Source organism: Oncorhynchus tshawytscha, linkage group LG24 (assembly GCF_018296145.1).
Source record: "Oncorhynchus tshawytscha isolate Ot180627B linkage group LG24, Otsh_v2.0, whole genome shotgun sequence".
Classification (NCBI taxonomy): domain Eukaryota; kingdom Metazoa; phylum Chordata; class Actinopteri; order Salmoniformes; family Salmonidae; genus Oncorhynchus; species Oncorhynchus tshawytscha.
The window spans coordinates 8,095,507-8,111,476 of record NC_056452.1 but is presented as its reverse complement, the minus strand read 5'-3'; the positions used below and the strand labels follow the sequence as shown (position 1 = coordinate 8,111,476).

At 42.0% G+C, this 15,970-nt stretch overlaps 1 protein-coding gene across 1 annotated transcript in view; it reads right to left on the bottom strand.

Moving 5' to 3' along the window:
• The window catches only part of LOC112223307 (protein phosphatase 1 regulatory subunit 1B-like), a 37,778-nt gene extending 21,808 nt beyond the window's left edge, over window positions 1–15,970 (bottom strand). Inside the window, exon 1 of the mRNA XM_024386319.1 lies at window positions 15,532–15,970. Coding sequence (XP_024242087.1) covers window positions 15,532–15,630 — 99 coding nt within the window. The 5' untranslated portion in view covers window positions 15,631–15,970. The remainder of the gene's footprint in view (window positions 1–15,531) is intronic.

The window sequence follows — 15,970 nt, the reverse complement described above, 5'->3', positions numbered from 1 at the left end:
ATTGAGTGAGTCAGTGTCCCTGGAATGTTTATTTTGTAGCCAACTGTAGCCGATACGATACACTGAGTGTGTACAAAACATTAGGAACACGTTCTGAAAATGTAGTTGCACCCCCTTTTGCCTTCAGAAGAGCCTCAATTTGTCGGGGCGTGGACTCTACAAGGTGTCGAAAGTGTTCCACAGCGGCGCAGCATGTTGACTCCAATGCTTCCCACGGTTGTGTCAAGTTGGCTGGATGTCCCTTGGGTGGTAGACCATTATCGATGCACACGGGAAACTGTTGAGCATGAAAAACCCAGCAGCTTTGCAGTTCTTGACACATTCAAACCAGTGCGCCTGGCACCTACTACCATATCCTGAATGGCACACATACACAATTAATGTCTCAATTGTCTCAAGGCTTGAACATCCTTCTTTAACCTGTCTCCTCCCCTTCATCTACACTGATTAAAGAGAATTTAACAAGTGACATCAATAAGGGATCATAGCTTTCACCTGGATTCACCTGGCTAGTCCATGTCATGGAAAGAGCAGGTGTTCCTAATGTCTTGTACACTCAATGTATACTATATAACAGGGTTTCTGTCAGGAAAATTTGGCACCGGACAAGTGACTGGGAAGATTGACATTTATCGGACATTTGAGAAATGCACCAGTCATCCATATGTATTGGGGCAGCCATGCAGCCAGCACCATAAATAAATGAGGGATATTGGCCAAATGAGCCACAAGAAGAAGCTTAGGCCTAACCCCAGAGAGAGTGAAGAGAGAGAGAGAGAGAGAGAGAGAGAGAGAGAGAGAGAGAGAGATATGTCGGTGGCATGCAATTACACCAACATGTATTTCTTTATTCCTATCAGATAGGCTACTGAGTCTGCTATACAGCAGTGGCAGTCGGTGCCATTTAAGATGAGGGAGGACGATAATTTATTTTTATTGCCTTATTTCTATTACAGCATTATTGGATGGCGGTCATTCATATTCCATTCTCCCAGCTCAATGTAACGTTGATAAGTTTAGGCTACTACATGATACTCAAATCTTCCCTACACCCATCATGAGGTTGCTACAACCTGGCCTTCGAATGAAAGTTTACCACGTAGGTGCACAGGTCAAGAGAAATTTGAGTGATCAACCTGACAGACATTGACACATTCAATACCACCTTGCACAATCTTACCTGCATCTATCTGATCTAGAGTGTAATCATTAGTCCAACAGTTGCAAACGAGAGTTTCTATTGGACAAATCTAGGTATGTTTATCACCGTTTCGTTCCATTTGCTTCCGTTTAAGAAATGTTTTTCAACAGAATTGGCGGAATGAGTACACCTCTGCTCACAGGCAACACAGTTCACTTTCATAGCAGTCACATAGAAACAGCACGATCCCTATGACCGTTGGATAATTCCTCCTCTCACCTTTTCCCTTTGCTTGTGGACTTTAGTGCACAACACATCAGCTGTCTGTGACCTACCAAAAAAAACTTTACAAGCCAAACCTTCATATTATAACTGCTAACCGCTACATACAGCCTTCATCATTGTCACCATATTAGCTAGAGTCAAGTCAACATAGCTAGTAGAACTAACGCGTCAGTAAACCCGCTACAGTCATGTAGTACAGTGTACAGTTAGCAAGCAATTTTGCAGTTACATCGGCGGGCCCAGGTCAGGTGGCAATAATCTCATAAAACCAAAAGCACACCTTGACTTGGGAGTTCCAGTGTTGGGTAGCGATAGCCTGCTTGGTAGCACAGCATCCCTCTCTGTTTAAGGCGTGTGCTTTGAGTAGGCTAAATTGGCTAGCTGCATTGGCAAGCTAAGTAAGTGAAAGTGAAAACAATACAAACATATAGCTTTCTCTCTCTCTCTTGCTTCACATTCATTTTTGAATAAATGAATTTGTTAAAAACTGTTCAACTATTGTCTTTCTCTCTCTTTGAGTCAACTACTTACCACATTTTATGCACTGCAGCGCTAGCTAGCTGTAGCTTATGCTTCAGTGCTGGATTCATTTTCAGATCCATTCATTGGGTGGAAAACATGTCAGTTCATGCTGCAATAGCTCTGATAGGTTGGAGGTGGTCCTCCGGAAGTCTATGGAAGGGGGTGAGAACCTCGAGCCTCCTGGGTTTGTATTGAAGTCAAAGTACCCAGAGGAGGACAGAAACTAGCTGTCCTCTGGCTACACCATGGTGCTACCCTATAGAGTGCTGTTGAGGCTACTGTAGATCTTCATTGCAAAACAGTGTATTGTTCTATCAGAATCTTTTTAAATAAAGATAAGTATTATAATGTTAGATTATAAGAGTAACTCCGGTAGGCCTAAAACATTCTTCCTCACCTCAAGTTCAACTGAAAGAGTCAGCTGGATCACTGGTGCGCACTGCCTTCATAACATAGGCCTGCAGTATAAAAGGCTAACAGCCACACCACACCAAGCCTTCACAAAAGTTTCCAAACTTTATTAGGTTCATATCAAAAGTATCAAGCCATTGTTGATAAGGAAAATACAAGCAGGATATTATGTCGCAGCAAACACAACATTATAGTTGGAATTTAATTTGGCCAAATATTTTTTTTATAAATAATTGTTCTACCTGAATAGCTAGTTGCACTTTGTGTGATATTAAACATATTCTGCTAATGTCTTCTATCATGTAAATTACATAGCATTGCATGAAATCTGTTTATAAAAGGCTCATTTTCCCCCAAGACCCTGCTAAAAAAACATCCCCATGTGTGGAAATCCTAAAAACGTGTCTGCTCAACTGTATGCCACTTCACAAATGCGATAATAGATGCTTGCAATTCTTAATTATAAAGGGGACTCCCCCCAACTCAAAACATCTTACCAGTGAATACAATGATGTTGGATTTTAACATTTAGGATAGTTTGTTTATCTTGAACCATTCAGAACACTTGGCCATTCCTGAGTTCGCTCCATTGATTAGTGAATCGAAATTATTGTGTAATAAAATCAAGTTGGTATCATCAGCAAAAAGAATGGGAAGTATGGTAGAAGATACAGCAGCAAGGTCATTGAAATACTGTAGATCAGGAAAAACAAAGGTCCAAGGATCGAACCCTGCGGTATGCCACAGGATATCTTGGCCCTGGTAGATGCACAACCATTTGCATATACAAATTGTTCTCTATCATAAACATAATTATATAAGCATTTATATGTATAATAATGAAAACCATAATAATGCAATTTAGCAAGTAATATTTCATCATCAACCACATTGAACGCTTTGTATAAATCTAGAAAGATGCCAAGAGCGTTGATTGATGACTTTATTTTGTTTGAAGTTTCTTGGAATTTGTTAGTAAAATATACAGTATATTTTTTGATATCCGAAATAGATGGGCAAATTTGTTTGTACTGTATACAGTGATACAACAGCCATAAAAACATAAATATTACATCTCACAACATATCAGAATAGCTCCAAATAAAATGTCAGCCTGAATGAAGGGTAATATTGAAGACAGAAATAGAGCTGACAACTCTGTGGAATAGAATAACAGGTTCAATGTTGACACTCTATGATACACCCGTAGAGGCCTCTAGAGGCCAAAAGGCCATAGTAGCATAGGCAGCGCTATTAATTGGCTTCCACCATTTTAATGTAGTCAACTGGGTGGGACATCCAACTTCATTGGCTGATCCCTCCTGGTGACCCTGTCAGAGTCATGTCCAACCGTGTCATCAGGAGGGATCAACCAATCATGAAGAAGAAAATGTATTACTTCAAAATGGAGATGCCTCAATGGCGCTGCCCATGCTATCACATACACTATAATGGCACAGATACAAAGATGAGTCCTTTATCTACACTACACGACCAAAAGTATGTGACCTAATCGTCAAACATCTCATTCCAAAATCATGGGCATTAATATGAAGTTGGTCCCCCCTTTGCTGCTATAACAGCCTCCGCTCTTCTGGGAATGCTTTCCACTAGATGTAGGAACATTGCTGCGGGGACTTGCTTCCATTCAGCCACAAAAGCATTAGTGAGGTCGGGCATGAATGTTGGGTGATTAGGCCTGGCTCGCAGTCGGCATTCCAATTCATCCCAAAGGTGTTTGATGGAGTTGAGGTCAGGGCTCTGTGCAGGCCAGTCAAGTTCTTCCACACTCATTCCTGCAAATCATTTCTGTATGGACCTCGCTTTGTGCTCGGGGGCATTGTCATGCTGAAACAGGAAAGGGCCTTCCCCAAACTTTTGCCACAAAGTTGAATGCACAGAATCATCTAGAAGGTCATTGTATGCTGTAGCATTAAGATTTCACTTCACAGGAACTAAGGAGCCTAGCCCGAACCATGAAAAACAGCCCAGACCATTATTCCTCCTCTACCAAACTTTACAGTTAGAAATATGCATTTGAGCAGATTCTTCTCCTGGCATCCACCAAACCCATATTGGTCCGTCGTACTGCCAGACGGTGAAGTGTGATTCATCACTCCAGAGAACGTTTCCACTGCTCCAGAGTTCAATGGAGGCGAGCTTTACATCACTCCAGCAGACGCTTGGCATTGCTCATGGTGATCTTAGGCTTGTGTGTGACTGCTCGGCTATGAAAACCCATTTCATGAAGTTCCCGATGAACAGTTCTTGTGCTGACGTTGCTTCCAGAGGCAGCTTGGAACTCTGTAGTGAGTGATGCAACCAAGGATAGGCAATTTTTACGTGCTTCAGCACTCGCGGTCACATTCTGTGAGCTTGTGTGGCCTACCACTTTGCAGCTTAGCCGTTGATGCTCCTAGATGTTTCCACTTCACAATAACAGCACTTGCAGTTGAGAAGGGCAGCTCTAGCAGGGCAGAAATCTTACAAAATGAATTGTTGGGAAGGTGGCATCCTATGACAGTGCCACGCTGAATATCACTGAGCTCTTCCGTAAGGCCAATGTATTGCCAGTGTTTGTCTATGGAGATTGCATGGCTGTGTGCTCAATTTTATACACCTATCAGCAACAGGTGTGGATGAAATATCAAAATCCACTAATTTGAAGGTGTGTCCATATACTTTTGTATATATAGTGTATGTCTATGGATATACCTGAGCAACTCTCTGAGTTTGCAAGGTCCCCAAAAAGTGATGGAGACAAGACATGCATCATCTGATCATTGATCTTAATGATCCATATACATAATTACCCTATAAAACAAGGGTTGTGTTCATTAGGGCACACAACGGAAAACCTTTTCAAGCATTCTGCAACAGAAAATGGAAATGAGTGTTTCTAGTTGAACAAAGTCCAAGGTAGTCCCTCCCTGTTTCAGCATATTTGAACACGGTTCGTTTGGTGCACAATGAACACGGCCCTGCATTTTAACAACCTTTTTGAAAGATTTTTTATGGATTACTTGTACATCATACAGAGGACAATATACATGTGTAAGTGATGAAAAACGGGTACGACATCGATGTTGTGTAGCCCTCCTTTTCTTGAGGCGGCGGTGGCTTGCTGTAGTCACCAATCAGCCAGAGTGGCCAGGGAGCCATTACATGAGGATGATTGATTGGGTAGATGGAATCTGGAGGGCCAGATTAGGTAACCCATGCGTCACGATGGAGAGGATCGGAGACGGTGTATAAGAGATGTAAGAACAGATTAAACTTTTATTCAAGCGACCAAGATTGTCATGAGAGGTCATGCCAGGTCGGAGACCACCGACTGAGTCCATAGTCCAAAACAAACAGTGAACATCTGTAGCCTGGTGCCAGATCTGTTTGTGCTCTATAATTAACTCCTATGGTTGTTGCCAAGACTGCAAAAATATATCTGGCAGGGGATTGATTGGGATTAAAAGGGGATGGACAACCTGCCAGGAAATAACTAAGAAAACTACAAATGATGTGTTCAAAAAAAAGAGGAAATAGCAAGCAAATTACCACTTTTTTCCTCAGTGCCCTGACTTTTGGGATCTGTTTGGGTTGCTGTGGCGTTCATTTGTTTGCATAAAAGTCATTTGTTTGCATATAACTTGTACTTATCATACTATTGAACTCCAGAAATATAGAACTTCAAAGTAATCTTCTGGCTTTGATCATAAGTAGTACAATAGGTGGCATTTCTTAAAATGCCAAAGATAATTTAATTAGGACAAGATGCTATTTGTTTTGCTTTTGCTGGTGACATTTTCCCAAAAGGGTAAAGTATAGACTCAACCCTGTACTAAAATGGAGTTCTTTGGACTGCCATTTACAGTTATCATACCTCACATCAGATGAACTGATTCAATCAAGATGTGAATGTAGATGTCAGAACATGATGGTGTGCAGTAGCAAATGAAACAGGGTGGCTTTTGTTGAAACACAGTATACTGTTGTGTGTACATGTTTATTCCATTTAGATATATTTATATCATAACTTCTGCCCCTCACAGTGTTGAGAAGGACCCGCACACTCTCTCATACACTACACACTTATTTGCAATGTCGGCCTACCGGGGAACAGTGGTTTAACTGCCTTGTTCAGGGGCAGAATAACATATTTTTACCTTGTCAGATCTGGGATTCAATCCAGCAACCTTTCGGTTACAGGCCCAACGCTCTAACCGCTAGGCTACCTACCGCCTCAATAATGTCTCCACCCACTTGTTCACTAGTAACAACAGGTTGGCGAGCAACATGTTGAATGTATACATGATAATTACACCGGTCTGTTTCCTATCCCCCCATGTTTCTATCGTATGCTTGCGAGGCCTGTGTGAGAGAGAGAAGTGCTTGCCAATCCAATCACGCACAGAACTGTAGGCGTGCGATGTGGGTGGCATTTACGCTAGAGGAGCTCTTATCTGTTCAGGAACACACTGTGGATGGCATCTTAACACATACATTCAAATGACAGTCGTTCATACAGTGTCTATCTGAATGTGTAATGAGCGAGTCGCGCAAATTGAGGATGAATTCGGTATTCTCTGGCTGCAATTAATGGAGTATCTCAGCAATGGAATTGTTGTAGTCGCATGACTAAATGATCATAAAATCAGAATGTTTATCGACAACCAGGCTGTGGTAATCGTCACAATTGACCACACGATGACCCCTTCACTTGTTAAATATGTGTGTTCATTTCATTCATTTAAGGGTCCATATATTGTATAGCGCATATAATACTAACGTGAGCATGACATAACCCTTGACAGTGGCTTTTTCCCTCATAATCCCCTTATACGGTACATACAATCCCAACATAAAAAAATCTATAGGTCTGAAGCTAAATCTATTGTCTGTAGTTTAGGGTCGGGGTCTTTTGTTTTCTCCTTATGTGTTTGTCAGTACCCAATAACCTCTCTTCTCTCTTTTATAATTTCCCACCGCCACACTATAAAGGTCATGCTTCTCTATCTACCTCAATCCCTCTCTCCTTCCCCTCTCTCCCTCACCTCCCTCCAAAATAGCAGACCACATCTCTATGCTAATGAGATGTGGCCGTGTTTTTTTCGTATAGTTGTACATAGGCCTTGGATACTCCTCATGTGCATATTTTATACATGTAGCTTTCAGATGGGTGTTCTGTGGTTTGGAGTGTTCCCATTGAAATTCATGAAGGGACTCTTCCCAAACGTTATGGTCCATTACAGTGCCACTATACATCAGGGTATAACCATCGTACGTCATCCTAAAAGAGGTGACCACCGCCTTTTGACATCCTTTGCAGAGTTACACAGAACACCCCATTCATATGCTAATGGTTATTCTCCACACTGGACATTGCCTCGACAACAAACTACGTGCTAGACTCCAGATAAACAGCTCTCAAGCATTTCTGATGGGGGGGGCAGAGATGCCAACAGGCAGCTAGTTGTTTTGTAAAGCCTCGGGCAATCTGAACCGTAAACAGCAGATGTGTACAAATTTTCATGTTCCGGGTGTTAGCTTAGCATTTGAGAAGGGGGAATTTCTGTTCCTGACATCATACCTAGTTAGTCATGCATGTCTACCCAGTGGATTCCCCACACAGCATAGACCAAATGGACATCTCTCACTGAACATCTGGGTGTAAATTAGTTCCGAAAATGACCCTTCGCTCAGAGCGAGAGGGCATCCAAGGAGAGGTGGAGAAGATTGGAGGAATACGTCTTCTCCCTTGACTCCCGTATGTCAAAGGTAGAACAGGTTTTATTTATTCCCGTAATACTCCTAGCTGATGGTGAGAACTGGATTCTGAACGCTCTCTTAACTCTCTCTTCTTAACTCTCTCTCTTCTCCAACCATTTACTCCTAACGTCACGAGTCATCCTACATTTCGATGGTGTCATCTTTGACCTTTTCCCTTTCTCTTTCTCTCCCTCCCTCTCTTTCTCTTTTGTCTCTTCAACATTTTTCGGGGACATAGTTGCCTCGTCAGTTTCTGGGCACTGAACCTGCAGCTGTCAGCTAAAGTAGCAGCAGCACCTCAGTACCCCTCTGCCCAGCTGAAAAATATGCACACAATGAAAACAAAAAGTCATGCTCGCTCAGTTATATAACTGTCTGTCAACACACTGATATTATGATGGGGTATCTAGTAGCTAGACTGCAGATACCAGGGGAAGAGGGACGGTGAAATGTGTGTATTGAGGAAGGCATTGAGTGAGTATTGTGCTCTTGGTGTAAGGTACCCTGTTGTGGGTAAACAAACTAAGACAAATATGACTTGCTTTGATTAACTCTTTTGAACTTGAACAGCTCTCTCTCCCTCTCACTAGTCTAGCACATGTCATAAAGTGGAAAATCCCACTCTAGTGAAAGACACAACACTTGTACAACACTTGTGCATACTTGTTTGCACATGCACATACACACAGTGATGTAAAGTACTGAAGTAAAATACTTTAAATACTAATTAAGTCGTTTTTGGGGGGTACAGTGCCTTCAGAAAGTATTCACGCCCCTTGACTTTTTCCACATTTTGTTGTGTTACAGCCTGAATTGAAAGTGTATTAAATTGAGATGTTTGGTTACTGGCCTACACACAATACCCCATCTAGTCAAAGTGGAATTATGTTTTTCTAAATGTTTACACATTAATAAAAAATGTCTTGAGTCAATAAGTATTCAACCCATTGTTACGGCAAGCTGAAATAAGTTCAGGAGTAAAAATGTGATTGTATAATAAGTTGCATGGACTCACTCTGTGTGCAATAATAGTTTTTAACATGATTTTTCATTGACTACCTCCTCTCTATGCCCCACACATACAGTGCATTCGGAAAGTACTCAGACCCATTAACTTTTCCCACATTTTGTTAAGTTACAGCCTTATTCTAAAATGGATTACTTTTGAAATGGATTAAATTGTCCCCCCCCTCCCAGCATCAATCTACACGCAATACTACATAATGGCAAAGAAAAAAACAGTTTTTTAGACAATTTTGCACATTTATTCAAAATAAAAAATGGAAATATTACATTTACATAAGTATTCAGACCCTTTTACTCTGTACGTTGTTGAAGCACCTTTGGCAGCAATTACAGCCTCAAGTCTTCTTGGGTATGACGCTACAAACTTGGCACACCTGTATTTGAGGAATTTCTCCCATTCTTCTCTTCAGATCCTCTCAAGCTCTGTCAGGTTGGATGGGGAGCGTTGCTGCACAGATATCTTCAGGTTTCTCCAGGGATGTATGATGGGTTCAAGTCTGGGCTCCTACTGCATTGTCTTGGCTGTGTGCCTAAGGGAGTTGCCCCATATTCATGGTCTCTAAACCTTCAAGCTGCATACTGGACCCTATTCCAACTAAACTACTGAAAGAGCTGCTTCCTGTGCTTGGCCCTCCTATGTTGAACATTATAAACGGCTCTCTATCCACTAGATGTGTACCAAACTCACTAAAAGTGGTAGTAATAAAGCCTCTCTTGAAAAAGCCAAACCTTGACCCAGAAAATATAAAAAACTATCGGCCTATATCGAATCTTCCATTCCTCTCAACATTTTTAGAAAAGGCTGTTGCGCAGCAACTCACTGCCTTCCTGAAGACAAACAATGTATACGAAATGCTTCAGTCTGGTTTTAGACCCCATCATAGCACTGAGACTGCACTTGTGAAGGTGGTAAATTACCTTTTAATGGCATCAGACCGAGGCTCTGCATCTGTCCTCGTGCTCCTAGACCTTAGTGCTGCTTTTGATACCATCGATCACCACATTCTTTTGGAGAGATTGGAAACCCAAATTGGTCTACACGGACAAGTTCTGGCCTGGTTTAGATCTTATCTGTCGGAAATATATCAGTTTGTCTCTGTGAATGGCTTGTCCTCTGACAAATCAACTGTAAATTTCGGTGTTCCTCAAGGTTCCGTTTTAGGACCACTATTGTTTTCACTATATATTTTACCTCTTGGGGTTGTCATTCGAAAACATAATGTTAACTTTCACTGCTATGCGGATGACACACATTTCAATGAAACATGGTGAAACCCCAAAATTGCCCTCGCTAGAAGCCTGTGTTTCAGACATAAGGAAGTGGATGGCTGCAAACTTTCTACTTTTAAAATCGGACAAAACAGAGATGCTTGTTCTAGGTCCCAAGAAACAAAGAGATCTTCTGTTGAATCTGACAATTAATCTTAATGGATGGAACAGATGTCTCAACTAAAAATGTGAAGGACCTCGGCGTAACTTTGGACCTTGATCTCTCTTTTGACGAACATATCAAGACTGTTTCAAGGACAGCTTTTTCCATCTACGTAACATTGCAAAAATCAGAAACTTTCTGTCCAAAAATGATGCAGAAAAATGTATTCATGCTTTTGATACTTCTAGGTTCGACTACTGCAATGCTCTACTTTCCGGCTACCCAGATAAAGCACTAAATAAACTTCAGTTAGTGCTAAATACAGCTGCTAGAATCCTGACTAGAACCAACATTTTTCATCATATTACTCCAGTGCTAGCCTCCCTACACTGGCTTCCTGTCAAGGCAAGGGCTGATTTCAAGGTTTTACTGCTAACCTACAAAGTATTACAGGGGCTTGCTCCTACCTATCTCTCTGATTTGGTCCTGCAGTACATACCTACACATACGCTACGGTCACAAGACGCAGGCCTCCTAATTGTCCCTAGAATTTCTAAGCAAACAGCTGGAGGCAGGGCTTTCTCCTATAGAGCTCAATTTTTATGGAATGGTCTGCATACCCATGTGAGAGACCCAAACTCGGTCTCAACCTTTAAGTCTTTCCTGAAGACTCATCTCTTCAGTGGGTCATATGATTGAGTGTAGTCTGGCCCAGGAGTGTGAAGGTGAACGGAAAGGCTCTGAAGCAACGAACCGCAATTGCTGTCTCTGCCTGGCCGGTTCCCCTCTTTCCACTGGGATTCTCTGCCTCTAACCCTATTACAGGGGCTGAGTCACTGGCTTACTGGTGCTCTTTCATGCCGTCCCTAGGAGGGGTGCGTCACTTGAGTGGGTTGAGTCACTGATGTGATTTTCCTGTCTGGGTTGGCGCCCCCCCTTGGGTTGTGCCGTGGCGGAGATCTTTGTGGGCTATACTCGGCCTTGTCTCAGGATGGTAAGTTGGTGGTTGAAGATATCTCTCTAGTGGTGTGGGGGCTGTGCTTTGGCAAAGTGGGTGGGGTTATATCCTTCCTGTTTGGCCCTGTCTGGGTGTATCATCGGATGGGGCCATAGTGTCTCCTGACCCTTCCTGTCTCAGCCTCCAGTATTTATGTTGCAGTAGTTTATGTGTCGGGGGGCTAGGGTCAGTTTGTTATATCTGGAGTACTTCTGTCTTATCCAGTGTCCTGTGTGAATTTAAGTATGCTCTCTCTAATTCTATCTTTCTTTCTCTCTCTTGAAGGACCTGAGCCCTAGGACCATGCCTCAGGACTTCCTGGCATGATGACTCCTTGCTGTCCCCAGTCCACCTGGCCGTGCTGCTGCTCCAGTTTCAACTGTTCTGCCTGCGGTTATAGAATCCTGACATGTTCACCGGACGTGCTACCTGTCCCAGACCTATTATTTGACCATGCTGGTCATTTATGAACATTTGAACATCTTGGCCATGTTCTGTTATCATCTCCACCCGGCACAGCCAGAAGAGGACTGGCCACCCCTCATAGCCTGGTTCCTCTCTAGGTTTCTTCCTAGGTTTTGGCCTTTCTAGGGAGTTTTTCCTAGCCAACGTGCTTCAACACCTGCATTGCTTGCTGTTTGGGGTTTTAGGCTGGGTTTCTGTACAGCACTTTGAGATATCATTTGATGTACGAAGGGCTATATAAATAAATTTGATTTGATTTGATTTGTCCTGTTGGAAGGTGAACCTTCTCCCCAAGCGCTCTGGAGCAGGTTTTCATCAAGCATCTCTCTGTACTTTGCTCCGTTCATCTTTCCTTCAATCCTGACTAGACTTCCAATCCCTGCCGCTGAAAAATCTCCACAGTATGATGCTGCCACCATCATGATCACAGTAGGGATGGTGCCAGATTTCCTCCAGATGTGATGATTGGCATTCAGGCCAAAGAGTTCACTCTTGGTTTCATCAGACCAGAGAATCTTGTTTTTCATGGTCTGAGAGTCCTTTAGGTGCCTTTTGGCAAACCCCAAATGGGCTGTCGTCGGCCTTTTACTAGGGAGTGGCTTCCATCTGGCCACTCTACCATAAAGGCCTGATTGATGAAGTGCTGCAGAGATGGTTGTCCTTCTGGAAGGATCTCCACAGAAGAACTCTGGAGCTCTGTCAGAGTGACCATCGGGTTCTTGGTAACCTCCCTCACCAAGGCCCTTCTCCCCCAATTGCTCAGTTTGGCCAGGCGGCCAGCCCTAGGAAGAGTCTTGGTGGTTCCAAACTTCTCCCATTTAAGTATGATGGAGGCCACTGTGTTCTTGGGGACCTTCAATACTGCAGACATTTTTTGTTACCCTTCCCCAGATCTGTGCCTCGACACAATCCTGTCTCGGAGCTCTACGGACAATTCCTTAAACCTAATGCCCTGGTTTTTTCTCTGACATGCACTGTCAACTGTGGGACCTTATATAGACAGGTGTGTACCTTTCCAAAATGTATGTGTTATGGCTTTACTCCCCCTGCTATATTGTGGATAAAGAGTTGCCTGTCTAACAGAACACAGAGGATGTTCTTTAATGGAAGCCTCTCCAACATAATCCAGGTAGAATCAGGAATTCCCCAGGGCAGCTGTCTAGGGCCCTTTGATTTTTTCAATCTTTACTAATGACATGCCACTTGCTTTGATTAAAGCCAGTGTGTCTATGTATGCGGATAACTCAACCCTATACACATCAGCTACTACAGTGACTGAAATAGCTGCAACACTTAACAAAGAGCTGCAGATAGTTTCAGAGTGGGTGACAAGGAATAAGTTCATCCTAAATATTTCTTCAACTAATAGCATTGTATTTAAGACAAATCATTCACTAAAGCCTAAACCTCAACTAAATCTTGTAATAAATCATGTGGAAAGTGAGCACGTTGAGGTGACTAAACTGCTTGGAGTAACCCTGGATTGTAAATTGTCATCTGTAATAAATACAAATACAAATGTCCAATTAATTGAATTTCCCGCAGCTAGACTCCAATCGAATTGTAGAAAGATCTCAAGGATGAACAATGGAAACTGTCACACCCTGACCATAGTTTGCTTTGTATGTTTCTATGTTTTTGTTGGTCAGGGTGTGAGCTGAGTGGGCATTCTATGTTACATGTCTAGTTTGTCTAGTTCTATGTTTGGCCTGATATGGTTCTCAATCAGAGGCAGGTGTTCGTCATTGTCTCTGATTGGGAACCATATTTAGGTAGCCTGTTTGGTGTTGGGTTTTGGTGGGTGATTGTCCTTGTTCCTGTCTCTGTGTTTTGCACCAGATAGGGCTGTTTTTGGTTTTCCACATTTATTGTTTTTGTTAGTTTATTCATGTCTAGTGTCTTTATTAAAAAACATGAATAACCACCACGCTGCGTTTTGGTCCGCCTCTCCTTCACCTAAAGAAAACCGTGACAGAAACAGGATGCACCTGAGCTCAATTTTGAGTCTCATAGCAAAGGGTCTGAATACTTATGTAAAGAAGCTATTTATTGTTTTAATACATTTGCAAACATTTGAATATACTTTTAAGCATGGTGAAGCTATTAATTAATATTGATCAATACAACCAGTCACTACAAATATATGGGTGTCCTTCCTAACTCAGTTGCCGGAGAGGAAGGAAACCACTCAGGGATTTAACCATGAGGCCAATGGTGACTTTAAAACAGTTACAGAGTTTAATGGCTGCGACAGCAGAAAACTGAGGATCGATTAACAACATTGCAGTTACTCCACAATGCTAACCTAATTGACAGTGAAAAGAAGGAAGCTTGTACAGAAAAAAAATGTTCCAAAACATGCATCCTGTTTGCAACAAGTCACTTAAGTAATACCGCACATAATGTAGCAAAGCAATTCACTTTTGGTCCTGAATACAAAGTATTATGTTTGGAGCAAATCCAATACAACACATTACTGAGTACCACTCTCCATATTTTCAAGCATAGTGTTGGCTGCATCATGGTATGGGTATGCTTGTAATCGTGAAGAATTGTTGATTTTTTTCAGAATAAAAAAAAGTAACGGAATGGAGCTGAGCACAGGCAAAATCCTAGAGGAAAATCTGGTTCAGTCTGCTTTCCACCAGACACTGGGAGATGAATTCACCTTTCAGCAGGACAATAACCTTAAACACAAGGCCAAATATACACTGGAGTTGCATAAAAAGACGACATTGAATCTTCCTGAGTGGCTTAGATCCTAACATGTATTGACTCGGGGGGTGTGAATACTTACATAAATTACATATTCCTCTATTTCATTTTAAATAAATTTGCAAAATGTCTAAAACATGTTTTCACTTTGCCATTATGGGGAATTGTGTGTAGATGGGTGAGAATAAAATATATTTAATAAATGTTCAATTCAGTCTGTAACACAACAAAATCAAGGGGTCAAGGAGTAGGAATACCTACTCAAGGCACTATATCTTAACTTTACTATTTTTATTTTAGAAAATGTTTACTTATACTTCACTACATTCCTAAAGAAAATAATGTACTTTTTACTGCATACATTTTCACAGACATCCAAAAGTACTCGTTACAGGAAAATGGTCCAATTCACACACTTATCAAGAGGACATCCCTTGTTATTCCTACCGCCTCTGATCTTACGGACTCACTAAACGCAAATGATTCATTTTTAAATTATGCTGAGTGTTGGAGTGTGCCCCTGGGTATCCGTTTTTTGTTTTTAAACATGACAATTGTACCTTCTGGTTTGCTTAATCTAAGGAATTTGAAATTACTTTTACTTCTGATACTTAAGTATAACTGAGTAATTACATTTACTTTTGATGCTCAAGTAGGCTATGTTAAAAACCAAATACTTTTAGACTTTTCCTCAAGTTGCATTTCACTGGGTGACTTTCACTTTTACTTCTATTACGGTATCTTTAATTGAATTAAGTATGACAATTGGGTACTTTTTCCCCTCACACACACACACACATACATACATACACACACACACACACACACACTCACCATCTCCACCTGTCGCGGGTCCAGCTGAAGGGGCACAGCGGACGGGACTGAGAACTGGATCTTGGTTTTCCTCTCCTTGTCCTTGGCATCTGCGTCCATCTCTGCAGGCAGCACCGGGTCTTTTGCAGCTCTGACAGTCTGACCGTTTCGACAAGGAGCCAAGCCACAGATGGCAAAAGTAGAACAACTTGGATGGCTGCTCGCTTGTTCACTCCACTGGCAATTCACTGAAGCCTGATGGTATCCCTTGAGAAAACAAACGCAGGACTGCTAGTTAAATTGATCTCATTGACCATGCACTGGGCTTTGACTTTGAATTTTCCCTCCTCTCCTCTGCAACCGTTTTTCTCTTTTATTTGGGCGTGTGGTCTTTGGTGCTCCTTCGTTCGCGCTCCTTCCTGACTCGTGCTCACACGCTCTCTCTATTTGTCTGCCTGTG